Source organism: Perca fluviatilis, chromosome 13 (genome assembly GCF_010015445.1).
Source record: "Perca fluviatilis chromosome 13, GENO_Pfluv_1.0, whole genome shotgun sequence".
Taxonomy (NCBI): domain Eukaryota; kingdom Metazoa; phylum Chordata; class Actinopteri; order Perciformes; family Percidae; genus Perca; species Perca fluviatilis.
In genome coordinates this window covers 352,161-368,951 of record NC_053124.1, presented here as the reverse complement: position 1 = coordinate 368,951, position 16,791 = coordinate 352,161, and the positions used below count along the sequence as shown (strand labels likewise).

The following is a 16,791-nucleotide window of genomic DNA, read 5'->3' as shown; positions in this document are numbered from 1 at the left end:
TAGCTTGATATTTTCCAGAGACATGAATGAACACACACAGGTCCTCCGTGCTCCAGTGGGGACATTCTTCCAAGATTGCCTGCCACCTCATCGTACTCTCTCCCTGCTCCAGCAGCGTTTCTGGTGGCCGACCATGTCATCTGATACCAGAGAGTTTGTCTCCACCTGCCCGGTCTGTGCACGCAGCAAGTCCTCTCATATGAGACCGGCTGGCCTACCCATCCCGCATCGCCCATGGTCCCACATCTCTGTGGATTTCGTGACTGGACTCCCACCATCAGAGGGTAATTCTGTTATTCTAACCATTGTGGACCGTTTTTCTAGGACTGTGCACTTTGTTCCTCTGTCCAAACTTCCGTCAGTGCTGGAGATGGCAAACCGTCTCGTCCAACACGTGTTTAGACTCCATGGCATCCCCCAGGACATCGTATCTGACCGACAGTTGTGCCCGTCGGGTCTGGAAGAGGCTAGGGAGACTCTCGTGGCAGTTTTGGGATTTTAGACTTACGTGTTTTTTCCTTGCGCTCAGTGTCCAGCTTTCCCTGTGGTCTCCAGCTTCTGTGGATCTCCAGCTTGGACTGTTTCCTCCTTCTGCTGCGCCAGCCAGCCCTCGACTGTAGCCTCATGTTCCCTTCTAGTACTAGAGACTTTAGCTAATAAACACCCTGTACTGCTCTCCTCTCTTGTCTCTGCAGAATAAAACATCAGATTTTATAAACTACATGCGTTTTGTGTGCAGAAATCTTAATGTGTAAAGTAACTAGTAACTAAAGCTGTAACACATGAATGTAGTGGAGTAAAAAGTACAATATTTCTCTCTGAAATGTAGCGGAGTAGAAGTAGAAAGTGGCATGAAAAGAAAAGACTCAAGTGAAGTACAAGTACCTTAACATTTGGACTAAAGTACAGTACTTGAGTAAATGTACTTAGTTACATTCTACCACTGCGCAGAAGTTATTGTAAACAAACATTGGGATTCATTCTATATGTACGGCTAATGATCCCCCTGTCAGGGTACGTGGTTACTTTTTTAAGACACATGGGCTTGCCTGGCCACACTCTACCATTTACCTATAAAGCTGTTCTGGCCTGGAATCACTGATAGTTTGATCAGAACCCAGCCCTGAGCAGCAGAAGAGCTGGAGCGATAGTCACACACTCATACTATCTACTGTTAGATATTCCATATGAACGGGCTAACTCTTTAAGACCCCCGTTCAGGAGACAATGCTGCACACAAGCCCAATATTTACACACCAACTAGGACAAGGCCCCCCCAAAACTCGAAGGTCAAGCCTGTGAGGCAAAAGGGCTGGAAACCTCAAGACTGAGGTCGCGTTCAGATCATGAAACAGCGATCGTGCGATTTGCTGCAGTGTTGTGCGATGTTGGGGGTGTCACTGAAACAGCCCATTTGCATCAAGCCTAAAGTCTCAGCAAGTTGTTTATCATACTGTGGTGAACTAAATGGAAACCTGTAGCTGTTTATTAGGTATGAAACACACATTCGTGACTTGATACACAATAATGTCAAGTACATCATTTGTAGTAAACATTCAGAAACACTAATCTCTAAAGCGGACATGTCACTGGAAACATTATGTGGCCTTCAAAATACCCTGTAGTGCTGTCTGTGTTACCAGATGGATTTGTCAGGGCCTACACTGGCTTTGTTAATATTAGTGACAATGTGAGTATGTCATTAAATACTGGAGCGTACTGGAATACACCAAGACTGGTCTTTCATAGCCAGCCCTATTTCCATAAGCTCTGTGGAATAAGGTCTGGCAACACCACAGATGCATTCTGGGATAGGAGGGGAGAAAAAAAAACGCTCTGGGTTGTTTGCATTTCTTTAAACCAGTCACAATCGTCTTGGTGTGACAGTGGCTCTGCTAAATAGTCTCAGGAAGGAACTTGTTCTGGTGGAACAAAAGAAAACTCCACATCCAATATTAAATAAAGAAAAATGTCTGCCTTGTTGCACGATTCAAAATTTCGTTTCCCTGCGAGAGAAGATGGTGACAAACGGAGCTTGACATCCTGCGTGTGAGCCACGCGCCAGATGTCATGCTTTATCCTGGACATGTATTTCCAGTGATCCAGGCTACACCATGAAAAATAAATTACTACCAGAAAACTGGTCAAACATCCTCTAGCTGGAGAGACTTTTAGAAGGACTGTCGGGGCAGGGATTTATAATATAATATAGTCTTGATGATAACTATCTGTTCTATTGGTAGAAGCAGCAGAGTCAGGGGAAGTGCTGCTCTTTTAGCTTTATTGCACAGCACTTAACCAGTAACGTAACCAGTGACGCAGGTCAGATGTCAACATCCCTGCAGCAACATGTGAGTTCAGATAAAAGCGAGAGGAACTTGAGGCAGAATTGACTTTTAGTTGCACAACATTTTTCCAAGGCAGCAGTGGCCAGTCAGTTAAATGTCAGGGTGTAGAGATCAGGTAAGAACCACAATAAAAAGTACAAGAGGTAAAAGAAGAGCTATCCTCTAACATCAGTTAAAGAGTAATCTGTGGAGGTTTTATTGCTATAAAATGAAATGTATCATCATTAAGGCCTTATACAAGCATGTTGAATGCATTTCCTACCACACAAAGAATTTGTAAAATGTTATTGTATGCTTTAAAGCAGTTCTTAACCTTTCTTTGGGCCAGCGCCCCCCTATCCATAATCCAGGTCCCTTACCGCCCCCCATCAAATAAGATGTAGGCTAGTTTCCCTGAATATTAATGATTAGGCCCTATTATTGTTATGATGATTATTATTGTTGTTACTATTGTTATAAAAAAAGAAATCATATAATTGAATGAAAAATGTTCAACGGCTATGTTCATAGACTTATTAAAGATAAATTATGTTAATGTTTGATGGAGACTTTAAAGTTAATTTAAGATGATACTCTGACGTCCCATTCCCGTGAAGGCAGCACGGAGCTGACAGAAATACCGAAGAGGAGTTCTGATCCAGCGTCTCGTCCAGTCACAGTGCTGTAAACTGGAACAGACCACTGCTTTTTGCAAGTAGTTTAAAGTGTAAACTCATATTGTTGTGAATCGTTGGTATATACTTGCCTTAAAACAAACGCCCCCCTTTCCAAAATATTGCTTCCAGCGCCCCCAATCATCCTCTGAACACCCCCTGGGGGGGAGAGGGGGGGGGCTGTACCACCCCCGGACCAATAGGCGCTCTCTCTCTCTCTCTCTCTCTCTCTCTCTCTCTCTCTCTCTCTCTCTCTCTCTCTCTCTCTCTCTCTCTCTCTCTCTCTCTCTCATACTGTAAAAAAAACTAAAAAAATAGTAGCAGGAAAGAAAAGCGGGGGTTGTGCCAAACACACTTTTGGTAATTTTGTGACCAGGCTCCTTTGGCACACTTGGGCACAAGGTGGGATCAGAGACAACGCATTGTGATAGAAGTGTATTATTCAACTTTAGAAGAAAATTAAAGAATCAAATCGGGACAAAAGCCCTAACTTTGACCCCCTCTAATCACAGAACTATCATTCTCATGACACATAACACTTTGAAAATCCTGCAGAGAGATTTTATCAGAGGAAACTTATTGTTGTCGGGGACATGAACAGAAATAGTTTTTAGCCGTGACCAGATCGACCGGTTGTCAAGCATTTACCCACCCTTGGACGGCCACAGTCAGAGGTGTCAAGTAACGAAGTACAAATACTTTGTTACCTTACTTAAGTAGAAATTTTGGGTACACCACACACACACACACACACACACACACACACACACACACACACACACACACGCACACACACACACACACACACACACACACACACACAGATAGAGTGAATTTGATTGTGGTTGGATGAGAAGTATAAACATATACCATTCTGACACCCTATTAGTTTGTACGCGATCCATCGCACCTGTACAGACCCGGTGCTAATACGGCACCGGTGCCTTAACGACCGTTATCTACCGGACCAAATAGCAACGTGGATTTCAGTGCCTTATTAGGTGCCACTTAAATGTCTGCGCTTCTCTGACGCTCCAAAAACGGATGTTAGAGGGAACTGAAACACACTAGTTAACAGTACAGTTGGCAGCAGGTAATGTTAGCCTACCGTTAGCTAGCAGCTAGAGTAAACACGGTTAAAATGCTGACAGCTAAACGGTGTAAAAGTGTGTCTGTATTTCACTGGAGAGGATTCTAACACCAGACTGTAGCTGCCGTTGTCTGAAAAACACAGAGGAGATGTGTCACCTTTTTCAGCCCTTCTGAGTTTGCACTATGATTTTAATATAACATTATTATAGTCATTATGGCCTTTAGAAAAATGTTTTTTGTGGAGGTGGGGTTGTGCACTATAGTCCCCTGTGGGGCGGGCTAAGCTTTTGTCCTTAAAAGGGGTGATAGAATGATGATATAGGGTATTTCACACTGTTTCTTATGGTCTCCTAATGGGGTATGTAACATTGGTTGGGCTGAAAATGGCCTGGTTGATATTTTATTGGCCGTTATGCATCCCTGTGTTTTGGCCCTATTTGTAACAAGAGCTTTTCTTCCAAATATGGTATGCTCATGAATATTTAGATGAGCTGCGCGCTGATTGGTTGAGCGAATCCCCATACACACACATTAGAGATGCAACAAAATCTCATATTCCAGACACTGCAATGTTTCGTTACCAAATTCACTTCTGAGACTTTTTTATGCGAGAAATCAACTATATAAAGCTCAAATATGGGCCGTTTTATGAAAATTGATGGCCAATTGCAAATTTGGTAAGACGTGTCAGACTTTAGGAGCTCCACACAGTCTGACGAGAAAGCAGCAGCCTGCTGGGCTCCACACCCAGGGCAAAGTCACCCTTTGTGGATTAGCTACTGCACTACCGGGGCTCCGCGGCCGGCTGCCGGCATAACTATAATATATTTACAGTTTGAATTACGTCAGGCGTTTTGTTAGGAGGAGCAGCTAGCTAGCTATATGTCCCATTCCATACAATGGGAAAAGATCGCTGCTAACTAGCTACACTTTCGGCATAACTATAGTAGCTATATTTGTAGCTAAATTGTAATTTCCCCACTGGGGATCAATAAACAGTATAAATTATAATTATAAATTATTTACAGTTTGAATTTCGTCACGGCACTTATATCACAGCTATCCCAAGGTCTTACAAAGCTAACAATGGTGTCAGATTTCAATTTAATGAATTTTTGTGAACACTAGCTAGGGGTTTCGTTAGCTGCGACTGTCCCTTCAATCCTACGTGTACAGATTGCGGCTAGTTAGCTTCATTTTCGGCGTAATTAGAGTATACTTACAGTTTGAATTTCTTCACGCCACTTATATAACCTCTACCCCAAGGTCTTATAAAGCTAACAATAGTGTCCGATTTCAATTTTATAATTTCTTGTGAATTTCAGAGGAATTCTAAGAGGAGGCTAGCTACCTCTCACTGATAGAGCTACATCCAGCCGCAGGCTCTATCAATCAGACTCGCGGACAAGAGGCGTTTATTTCACCGATCGTTTGTTTAAATAACTCAACACATTATAATTACACACATTATAAGATTAACTGGAACCTGTGGTAAGAGATTGCTGGCGTAACAAGCTCGCTGACCGCGCTCTCACTCACACACACCGGCCATTTAGCAGGAAGAGCGGAACTGCAGGCCCTGGAGCTCTGTCCAGGCAGCGGCATTTGGTAGTCCATTCACCCAAAAAAACGGTGACTTTGCACGGGTATGGAGTGCCGCGGGCTGCCAGCCGTGACGGAGCTCACACAATCGAGCTCACAGCAGGCCGGGGACTGTGAAGGAAGGCAGGCCAGGCGGCGAGGCAGCAACACAGGCAGCACCGGCCGCTGAACTCCGACACACAGTCGGACAAAATTTGCAATTAGCCATCAATTTTGGTAAAACGGCCCATATTTGAGCTTTACATAGTTGATTTCTCGCATAAAAAAATTTCAGAAGTGAATTTTGTAATGGAATAGCAGAGATCTGCGTGACCTAGATTCAGAAGACTACCTGATCTCAGGTCAGTTGTGTAGCCTATGTAAATGATGGGGCGTGACCGTTCTCTTAATACACCCATGGGCGTGACAAAGGTACAGGTCTTGAGATGCTTACGTAAGCAACTAGCTTTGTTGGTTGGTCACTGCTTGTTGACGTGCTGACATGTAAGGTAAGCGTATTGTGTCACTTCCGGTGTTCCCGTGTTACAAACGCTATACTGTCTATGTTTGCTGCTCCAGCAAAAACTTACTCAACTCTGCTTTATTGTTTAAATTAGTGGCTATTTGCATGGATTGCATTTGAATTACTATTGTTCTACTCAAGCAGTTATCCGGCAGGGGAGAGTTTCAAGCCCGAACAGGCCACCTCGCCTTATGACCTGTCTCTCTTAGTTACGCTGTTATAGTTCTAGACTGCCAGGGGACTTCCTTCCTTTGACACACTGAGCTGCTCTCTCCTCTCCCTTTCTATTAACATTTGTGTGCATCCCGTCCCAGAAATGCTTGTTATTAATCTTAGCTTAGTCCTTATGTTTTTTCACCCAGCGTATTTCCTTGGAGAACGTTGGAACCAAGATCCTGGTTGCAGCTGTCGCCGTGGTCCTGCTGCACTCCCTGCTAAGCTCTGCGGTGCCCTGCAATGTCATGCTGCGTCCTGCTGAACCCTGCTGCTTCCTGCTACGTCCATCCATGCTCTGCTGGGCCACGCTACATCCTGTAACGCCCTGCAGCGCACTGATATGACATGAACTACTACGACTACCATTTGAAGTAACTGTTCCATTATTAATGTGACTATTATCGCCACTGTTCATCATATCCCCAACCGGCACCGTCAGACACCTCCTACCAAGAGCCTGGGTCTGTCCGAGGTTTCTTCCCAAGAGGGAGTTTTTCCTTGCCACTGTCGCACTGCTTGCTCTTGGGGGAATTACTGTAATTGTTGGGGCTTTGTAAATTATAGAGTGTGGTCTAGACCTACTCTATCTGTAAAGTGTCTCGAGATAACTTGTGTTATGATTTGATATAAAATTGAATTGAAATTGAATTGTTGAGATTCGCCCGTTTTCAGCGGCAGTTTCAAAATATGAGATTTTCATAGTAAAGGGGTGTTAATGGGATTTTGAGCTTCTATGTATGTCCTTTTTACCCACCGAACTGTCGTTATTCAACTATGACAAGGTAAAATCGGTTTTGCATTCTATCACCCCTTTAATGGCATTTTTCCCCCTTACATTACTTTTATACTTTAAGTAGTTTTGAAACCAGTACTTTTACACTTTTACTTGAGTAAAAAGCTTAAGTTGATGCTTCAACTTCTACAGAAGTCTTTTCAAACCCTAGTATCTATACTTCTACTTGAGTAATGAATGTGAATACTTTTGACACCTCTGGCCACAGTTTTCAACCTAGTAGTCTGAAATGTTGGTCAAGTGTTTGTGAGGTTGTGCACTGAAGAAAATCTCTCTCTCTCTCTCTCTCTCTCATCCACGAAATCGCGTTCACTAAACCTACCAGACTCCATGTAAATAAACAGTAATTTTAGCATCGTAAAATACACTTCATTCAAAGTCGATGGAAACAGTCCCCACAGTGTTACATTACAGCCTGGTATGTGGCTGCCGGTTACAGCGTTCTCTCTTAATACTGGACCAACGTCAAAGACTGTTGTTCCCATCAGTCACTTAGACACAAAAACATAGGACAATAGGGTCCAGGTTGAAAAAAACGGTAGTTACCCTTTAAGAGAGACAGGAAATGGGAGAGAGAGAGGGGGTATGAGACACAGCAAAGGGCCTCAGGTTGGAATCAAACCCAGGCTGCTGCCAAGGACTGTGCCAACATGGGGCGCATGCTCTACCAAGTGAGCTAGAGGCCGCCCCTTGTTCATTAGTTTTTACACTCTATAGTTTATATAAAATCAAAATAGAGTAAAAAAACATTCTATCCTGGACAACTCCTCCCAGCCACTCGACAACACACTGGTCAGTCTTTGGAGCACCTTCAGCGACAGACTCAGACATTATGCACCACAGGAGCTCCTTCCTGCCTGTGGCCATCAAACTATAGAACTCCTCCCTCGGAGTATTTATGCTTCTGCATTGAATCTACACCATGGCTACGTACGTAGGTATATGGAGACACAGTCGGAGCCTACACTGCAGCCTGACGTGCACCTCTCGAAAAATGTAACTACACGTCGCGGCGACGCACGTCGCTCGGCCGTGGCTTGGTAGCGTTGCATTTCCCCTAGTCTCGCATTGCCAGACCTTCCTCCACTGTGCTGTGAAGCACCCACGGTGCTACCATTTTACGTCCGGGCCCGCCCATTTTGACCCAGGCCAATAGTGAGTAGTGAATGATTTTCATTCTAGCAGTTCAGCCAATAAGCAGCCTGAGGAAAGCTTTGAGTGAAAGCTTCTCAGCCAATCAGCTGCTCCTACCCCACGTGTGGACTCTTAAGCACTCCCACACGCTGCATCGTCACTAGCCAGTGATCCAATAAAATGAATGACGTTTGCGCGCAAGCTTTTCAAGCAAGCTCAATGAGACAGACACAGACTGTAGCTATTAGCTAATATGAAACGCAAAGCAAAGCAGCTTGTTTTCATTTAAATTCAGCAAGAAACGCTCCGAGGAGCAGGAGGAGGAAACTCCTGCAATTTTAAGTAACGCGGTTACAAGTGACGAGTTACCATCCTACTTGGCCGCCCTATCCCCATCAAGTCCTCCCGTAGCCACCCCCTCACACCAGCAAGGCAAGTAGGCTAACAGTTAGGCTAACGTTAATGTTAGTGTCTGGCTGTCTGTATGCAGGGGAACCTGTTTTTTTAGGGCTTATATTAACTGGCCCATCCACTTCTCTGGAGGCTCACCAACAATCAAAATCCTAGCGCCGCTAGTGCTGCGAAGGAAGGTCTGCCTAGTCCACACAGCATTCCTGGATGGGAGAAAAACATGCTCTGGTTTATTGGCATTTCTTTAAACCAATCACAATCATCGTAGGCGGGGCTAAGCTCCGGACGGAGCCACGGTGCCTCTGCTAAATAGTCTCAGGAAGGAACTTGTTTTGGTGGAATATGTGGACGTTCAAAAGTAGTTTTAGTCGTGCAACAGAAAACTCAGATTGGACAGATAGTCTAGCTAGCTGTCTGGATTTACCCTGCAGAGATCTGAGGATTAGTTAACCATAGTCCTCACAAATCCACCGGAGGTTAGAACGCCAACACAGAGACTGCAACTGCAACTGCAACTAAACAATTTCCCTGCGGGGATCAATAAAGTCTTCTGATTGTGAGGATTGTGAGGAGGAAGCAGGACTTACTGTGGCTGGCCAGCAGGGCGCTCAGGGACTCGGCCCACTTCTCCAGCTCTTCCTGGCTGATCTTCCTCTTCTTACCGTGGCCCACCTGACTCCACTGACGCATGAAGACCAGGCGAGACCTCCTCTCTCTAGCACTGTGGAAAGGGACCACAAAAAAAGACAGGGAGAGGCAGCAGACGTCAGCTATCATGCTATCATCACATCTCACCACAGCACAACACAACATGGAGCTTCATAACAATCTTATAGAAGGTGAGAAAATACTGAATCACTGTCAAATGGATTTCATTTTAAAGTGCTCATATTATGCTTTTTGGCTTTGTCCCTTTCCTTTATTGTGTTATATATATATATATATATATATATATATATAAATATATCAGTTTTTGTGCATGTTATAGGTTTACAAAGTGAAAAAGCCCAAAGTCCCCCCCAAAGAGACTTTCCATCTCAAACAGAAAAGACTGTTCACAAACTGCTCCAAACAGCCCTATTGTAGTCCAGCCTTTACTTCAGAGACAAACGTGGTCACTTTGTAACACACGTTATAATGCTCGCCTAGCTGCTAGCATGGGACGCCCTCATACTCTGCTTCTGACTGGCTAGTAGTCCTTACCTAGGTACTGTCAGGGCATACCCTCATACTCTGCTTCTGACTGGCTAGTAGTCCTTACCTAGGTACTGTCAGGGCATGCCCTCATACTCTGCTTCTGACTGGCTAGTAGTCCTTACCTAGGTACTGTCAGGGCATGCCCTCATACTCTGCTTCTGACTGGCACGTTAAGACATCCCATGTTTATCCAAAGACAGTAAATTAAATCTCTTGAGTGTGGTGAAGATATATAATAAAAAAATGTATATCAAATAGCAACAGTGAACACCTGAAAATAATGATTCTTACCCGTCTTTCGGGTCTGCATTAGATAGGTTGGAGTTTGAGGAATTAGGACTCTGAAACAAAAAAATAAAACACAAGTTAACTGGAGGTCTTGTTCCTGTTCCACCGTCTGAAACCCCAATAAATGTAAATCTTCCCAAGTTTCACTGTCACATAGAACTGAGTTCAAATCTCTAAACTAAGCTACAGCACCGACAGTTGAGAACCTTTAGACAGGTAGGCTAAGAATAAGCAGACAGGGATACGTTAAAGGTTTTAGGAATCGACTAGGATGCAAATTGTTTTTGTTGTTCTTTAAAGCTAGTGCATAGTTTCTGTCTCCCCCATGAGGAACTCTAATTAATGACAAGAACACTGTTGGCACGTCCACATGATACAAGCCTTCCATGATCACACACAGCCCCCAACAGTTGCTAGTAGCCAAGGAGGACACAGAAGATTAAAACAACATGATGGATTCTTCAGAAGAGGTCATTATCTTCACTCTAGTTTCTGCGCGGGAAAGTCGCCGGACACCACAATCTTCTGAACATAGTCCTACTGAGAAATACAGAGAGAGTTGTGTGGAGCTGATAGTCTTCATTAGCTTTGTAGCAACTCATTTGGCAATGGCTTGAATGTAACGGACGTTCATTAATATCAAAATGTTACGCACTAAAGCTTTAAAAAGAAACTTAACTCACAAAAATCCCAACTGAAGGTGTGCTTAATGGCTATTTTCCAAAGCTTTCAACCATTTCACATGGTTGTCATCAGCAGATGGAGTCCCAGTTATCATGGAGACCGATCTGCTGACATGAGAGCTGAGGCGCTGTGTGATTTAGCCATAGCTCTTGTAGGACATTATGTCTGTGTTCAAATGTTAAACTCAACTGTTGAGTTGAGGGTCACCAGTTGATTTAAAGCAACTACAATCTAGGGCTGCAACTACCGATTATTTTCATTATTTTAGCCTGGCGTTGAGCTTCGGGTCTCCTGGTGACCCTCGCATACTATGTGATGTCATTTCACGTGAACTGGCATCTGGGGTGGGGGGATTGGTCCCAGAGACCCGTGCTGTGATCCAATGCGTTTGGACAGGCTAATACAAAATGTAAATAAACTAACCAAGTCCCCATGACACGAAGGCCAATACAAGGGTTATGGATGAGTTGTTTGTGTCTCTAAAATGTCAGAAAATGGTGAAAAATATGGATCAGAGTTTCCCAAAGCCCAAGATGACGTCCTCAAATGTCTTGTTTTGTCCACAACTCAAAGATATTCAGTTTCCTGTCCCAGAGGAGAGAAGCTGCAATCAGAGAATTTTGACTTTTTCCAACTAATTGATTCATCTTTGCAGCTATAATATTTCATATTAACACAAGCAGATACAAATCCAACATACTGAGCTGAACAGAAACCAATGGCTGGAAAGTGGGAAAAAAATATTTCTGGAACCCTGGAGAAGGGTTAACCCTTGCGTTGTCCATCAACCACGCAACTTTTTGTTTTTCTGGGTCTAAATTTAAAATTTGAAACTTTTTTCCAACATTTGTCGTTGTCTTGTTGACACTTTTGTCGCTTTTCCCCCCAATGTTTTTGTCATTTTTTCCAAGTTTTTTATTCATTTTTTCTGAGCCTTTTGACGTTTCTGAAGCTTTTTTCGACATTTTTGTCACACAATCAAGGTGAAAGTAGTGGACTGATCATTTATTTTACTTGTGAAGAGTGTTGTAGGGAACCATCCACTTTATTTTTGTGTGAAAATTTGTCCAGCAGAAATGTAACCTTTGATAAGATTTGTAACAAATGGGCTACAATGTTCAAACCTTTAACATGGATAAGCTGCCTGCGTGCTGCTCTACAGTGTAGACCAGAGATCTTCAACAGGGGGTCCGGGACCCCCTAGGGGGTCCTCAGAGTTACTGCAGGGGGGGCCACCAATGGCAATATTGTAAATTTTTTTGAAAGTTTTTTCAAAAAATAACACGTCTTAACAAGAATCCAACATATTTTACTAGCAAATATAAATCAGCCTATTAGGGAAAAAATCATTAATGATAGATTAACTGGCCTATAGGCTAGGGCTGGGTATCAAATTCAATACTTTTTAGGCAATGCCCGAATTGACTCTAAAGTATTGAGTATCAAAAAATGCTTCGTCATTCAATACCAAATTTCAATACCTAAGAAGTAGTCTATATCCATGACGTTCCACTTCTGGCATTGCTCCATTGCCGACGGTAATTCTGCCGGATTTCACTCATTTAGGCCGGATATCCATTGCCTCGGGCTTTCTTTGTGTTGGCGTTCTAAACGGTGGATTTGTGAGGACTATGGTTAACTGCTTCTCAGATCTCTGCAGGGTAAATCCAGACAGCTAGCTAGACTATCTGTCCAATCAGAGTTTTCTGTTGCACGACTAAAACTACTTTTGAACGTACATGTTCCACCAAAACAAGTTCCTTCCTGAGACTATTTAGCAGAGGCACCGACACACTGTTGCTCCATACGACACTTAGCGCCACCCATGGCGCTTGTGATTGTTTAAAGAAATGCCAATAAACCAGAGCACGTTTTTCACCCATCCAGGAATGCTGTGTGGACTAGCCAGACCCTCCTCTGCAGTGCTGTGGAGGAAGGTCTGGCGATGCGAGACTACCAAAAGGAGTAAATCTCATCAGCATCAGTGAGCCAATCAGCATGCAGCATGCTTCTACCAAGCTCTAATTATGTCTGTGATTGGCTGTCTAACGTTACACGTTGGAGAGACACGCAGGAAAAACTACGTAGTAGGAGCTGGAACATAAATCAAAAGATTTGTGCCTTAATATTGTAATGCTGTAATTTATTTTTGTTTTATAAAATTGGTATAAAAAAAAGTAACGTTTAGGAACCGGTATTGAAGTCACAGTATTGGTATTGGTACCGGTATCGAACGATACCCAGCCCTACCTATAGGTAAGGTAGTCACTAAGGTAGCCATCCACATATCCAGTTCATCCTATAGATCCACTGTATGTTTAACATTAAAACATGATTTATAAAATCATGCCAACAATTATTATTTTAATAGCTTAGTATTCTATTCACTAAAAAGGTATGTATGAAGGGTTTAGGCCACCCTATTCGTTATTGTAGGCCCTGTTTTATATGCAACTAAATTGTGTACAATATAGTAAGGGGCCCCTGCTTCATCTCTTTCAGTTAAGGGGTCCTTGGCTTAAAATATGTTGAAGACCCCTGGTGTAGACTGAAAGTGAACTGGTATCCCACCTGTCCAAACAGACTCTTGAGGTGCAGTTTAGCGGCAGCCAGCTTGGCTTTATGCTGGTGCCTGTGCTGAGGTTTGAGGGAGAAGGGGTTGGCGGAGGACGAAGGAGACGAGGGGGTCAGATCGTCCATGCTCTCCGTGCTGCCCTTGTTGGCCGGGGCCAGCTGGCCGTCGCTGTAGGCCCTGCAGCTTCCACTGATGACACACACTCCCAGGTGGCTCTTGTCCTGTTTCCCCAGCTCGCTCAGGGTCTCCACACTGACGCTGTGCTCCTTTTTCGGCCCCTTCTTTCTGGCCTCAGTGGGACTCGCTCTGGGCTCCAGGATGGTGGGAGTCTGGAAGCCCGAGCCCCCACCCAGCTCATCTTCCTTCATGTGAGGTGTATAGGTGCCAGACTCCCGGTTCTTCCCATTATCTTGGTCCTTCAGTGCCACCCTCTTCCACGGGAGGAAGTCAAGATCCAGGAGGGATCCCTCAGAGCTGAATCGGCGCATGGTAGCTGTGTGAGAAGTGATGGAAAGGTATAGGAAAAGGAAGTGTTGCAAAAATGTGAAAAAAAACTAAGGCCAGAAATGAGAGGAAAGGGTTGAGAAGAGATCAGAGCTGCATTGAAGCACAGTCTGCTGGATGAAGGGTTGGGGTTGGGAAGGACAGAAATAAAATTGGACAGTCAGTAAAGTAGGTCACTAAGAATCGCCTCACATCACGGTTTCTACTCACTGCATGGCAGCCCACTCCATAACCAACTTCCTTTTAGAAACGCCTTTTAAACTCTCTTAAAACACACACACACACACACACACACACACACACACACACACACAACACAAGTTAAATTAATAAAACACATTTTAAAATGAAGATAAATTGTATGCGTTGGCTGTTTCAGATCAGACACAGCTGTCTTACCTCAGAAAGTTCCAACAAAAGGACATCAAATAAAAGAATTAATGGGAAGTCAAAATTATGAGATACAAGGCCAAAGTTTTGAAATCCTATATTATTATTTTATCTTAATTAGTAATTAATTGAAACTTAAAAAGTCAAGTCCGTTTTTGACCCAATTTTTGTTTTTTTTAAGTAAAAGGCCAAATTGGGGTTTAGCATCTTACACAGAAAGTCGGAATTGTGACAGGATGTCCATTATACTGTAAGTCAGAATTTTGAGACATTAAACCCAAATTTTGCCTCACGATGAGTAGCCTATTTACCTGGGGTTTCCGTAAATACATAGACAAAAGTCAAACATATAATTGAAAGTAGCCTAAGTAAAATGAGCCAATAATAAGTAAAACAAAAATTATGAGATTATGTGTAAAACAAAGTTTGATTCAAAATGTTCACTAAAAAAATCCAATGTGTGACCTAGGATTTTTAAGTTTTGACTACGGTCTTATACTTTCATTTTAAAACGTATCCTTTGAGCTTAGTATTTTTGACTTACTATGAGTAGCTATCTTAATTTTTGTCATTCTGGAATATTTTTTAAATAAAGCCTACCTGGCGGAATCGGGCTCCCATAAATAGACCGACCTTGTTTTCATATCACAGGACTTAAGAGCCGAACTGTCAATTTATAAAGGAAGTGGTCCTGAATGCTGTGCCATTTTTATTATACCACTGATATATTGTTTAGTTAACAACCAGCCCTCACAGACCTTTGCCCACCACTGCACTGGGAAACACAAAGTGATTAGACTCGTTAAGGCATTCAGAATGCCAACGCCATGTCTATTTACCTCTTCCTCCAGCAGTTATTAAGCGTTCTCCATGGCACATTGTTAGATTCCTCCAAATCGCATGAGCCACATGAGCATGACCTGAAGGTTTGGGATCCAGCAATGCCGATTTCAGGTCACCAAAGACAGCGAAATCCAGCCTGCGACGCTCCTGCTGCCTCCAGATCTGTTCCTGGCTCAGTCCCCCGCACCGCACCGCACCGCACCGCACGGACTCAGACCTCGCTCCTCTCTCGCTACAACACTAACATATGGCCAAAGACTCGCGACGCGGAATGAAGACAGACATCAGGAAAAGTTCCAAAAAGTTTCCACTCTCGGAACTTAAATGTCGCAAATAGGTCTCCTCCTCACGACCGCCGCCACACCTTCTCTCTCGTCTCAACTTGTCCGTCAGGACAGAGACTCCTTATTGAAGAGACACACACACACACACACACACACACACACACACACACACACACACACACACACACACACACACACACACACACACACACACTCGCGCACACGCGCACGCACACACACACACACACACACACACACACACCTTCATTTGCATCATTGGAGCTTGGTCATGAAAAAACACAAGAATCCACTACAGGCTACAGTTTTTTTGGATTATTAAGTACTAATTCTACCACTACAACAACCAATACGAATGCTGCTACTACCACTACTACTACTAATACTAATACTAATAAAACGATTAATAATAGCCTATAATGTGTTGCTGTTATTATTATTGTCATTTTCAATATTAGTATTATTAACTATAGGCCTACACTTTGCCAAAGTTACAGCTTTTATAACCACAAAGGCGCTCAGGCATGAAACAGACGCTTCTCTTTACGTCAGCGGGGTCCTTTGACGTTGCGTTCAGTGCCGTGGTTAATTTGGGAAAATTAAGCTAGTTAGCTAACGGGTCAACCTGCGCTCATACTCTAAACGGGAGTTTCATTTAAAATAGAGCTCCCCAGATTGTAGAACACTTTAGCAGGATTTTAATAAAAAGCGAGACCTCCCCTAAACGTGGACAACGACCTTCCCGGGGGATATTAGCTATTTAGCACTGTTATAATATCGTCCCGGATTAGCTAACGTTAGCTGGCTGGCTAACAAGCTAAAAACAACAACTAGGCACCGGAGCTGTCGGTAACCCAGGTGCCGTTTTATTATTTCACCACATGTATTAACGATGATGTTTAAAGGGTACTAGCTTAGTTCCTCTTCCCCCCATTTCCCATATTAAAGATAATCCCTGATGTAGTTACTAAACATTAGCTGCCTAACGCTTAATTTACCTAACAGTTAACTGCTCTAACTTTCTTATTATTTCAGACATTAGGAAATATGGCCGAGTTCAGCGGCATGATTGAAGTCACTGTGAAGACTCTGGACTCCCAGAGCAGGAGCTACAAAGTCAGAGGCGAGGTAATGCTCTTAGCCTGATTTAAATACTTCTTTACTTAGACTCCTCTTTTCCCCTTCTGTTTCAATGACAGGTGTGTGTGTGTGTGTGTGTGTGTGTGTGTGTGTGTGTGTGTGTGTGTGTGTGTGTGT

At 43.4% G+C, this 16,791-nt stretch overlaps 2 protein-coding genes across 7 annotated transcripts in view; one reads left to right on the top strand and one right to left on the bottom strand.

Annotated features, from left to right (window-relative positions):
* si:ch211-152p11.4 (regulator of G-protein signaling 1) overlaps positions 1-15,647 on the bottom strand; it is a 28,337-nt gene extending 12,690 nt beyond the window's left edge. Inside the window, exons 1-4 of one of the 5 annotated variants that reach the window (XR_005641318.1) lie at positions 15,229-15,646; positions 13,492-13,988; positions 10,240-10,289; positions 9,339-9,472 (exon numbers count right to left, since the gene is read on the bottom strand). Coding sequence is in view for 4 of the 5 variants with exons in the window: in XM_039821051.1 (XP_039676985.1) it covers positions 9,339-9,472; positions 10,240-10,289; positions 13,492-13,988; positions 15,229-15,268 (721 nt within the window). In the remaining variant the exon portion in view is untranslated. Of the gene's footprint in view, positions 1-9,338; positions 9,473-10,239; positions 10,290-13,491; positions 14,113-15,228 lie in introns of all 5 variants that reach the window. The other 4 variants (XM_039821051.1, XM_039821048.1, XM_039821050.1 and 1 more) reach the window with 4 other exon arrangements.
* A 456-nt stretch (positions 15,648-16,103) lies between these two features.
* Positions 16,104-16,791, top strand: part of bag6l (BCL2 associated athanogene 6, like) — a 56,159-nt gene continuing 55,471 nt past the window's right edge. For both annotated transcript variants that reach the window (XM_039821046.1, XM_039821045.1), the window contains exons 1-2: positions 16,104-16,392; positions 16,570-16,662. In XM_039821046.1, the coding sequence (XP_039676980.1) occupies positions 16,582-16,662 (81 nt within the window). In that variant the 5' untranslated portion in view covers positions 16,104-16,392; positions 16,570-16,581. The remainder of the gene's footprint in view (positions 16,393-16,569; positions 16,663-16,791) is intronic.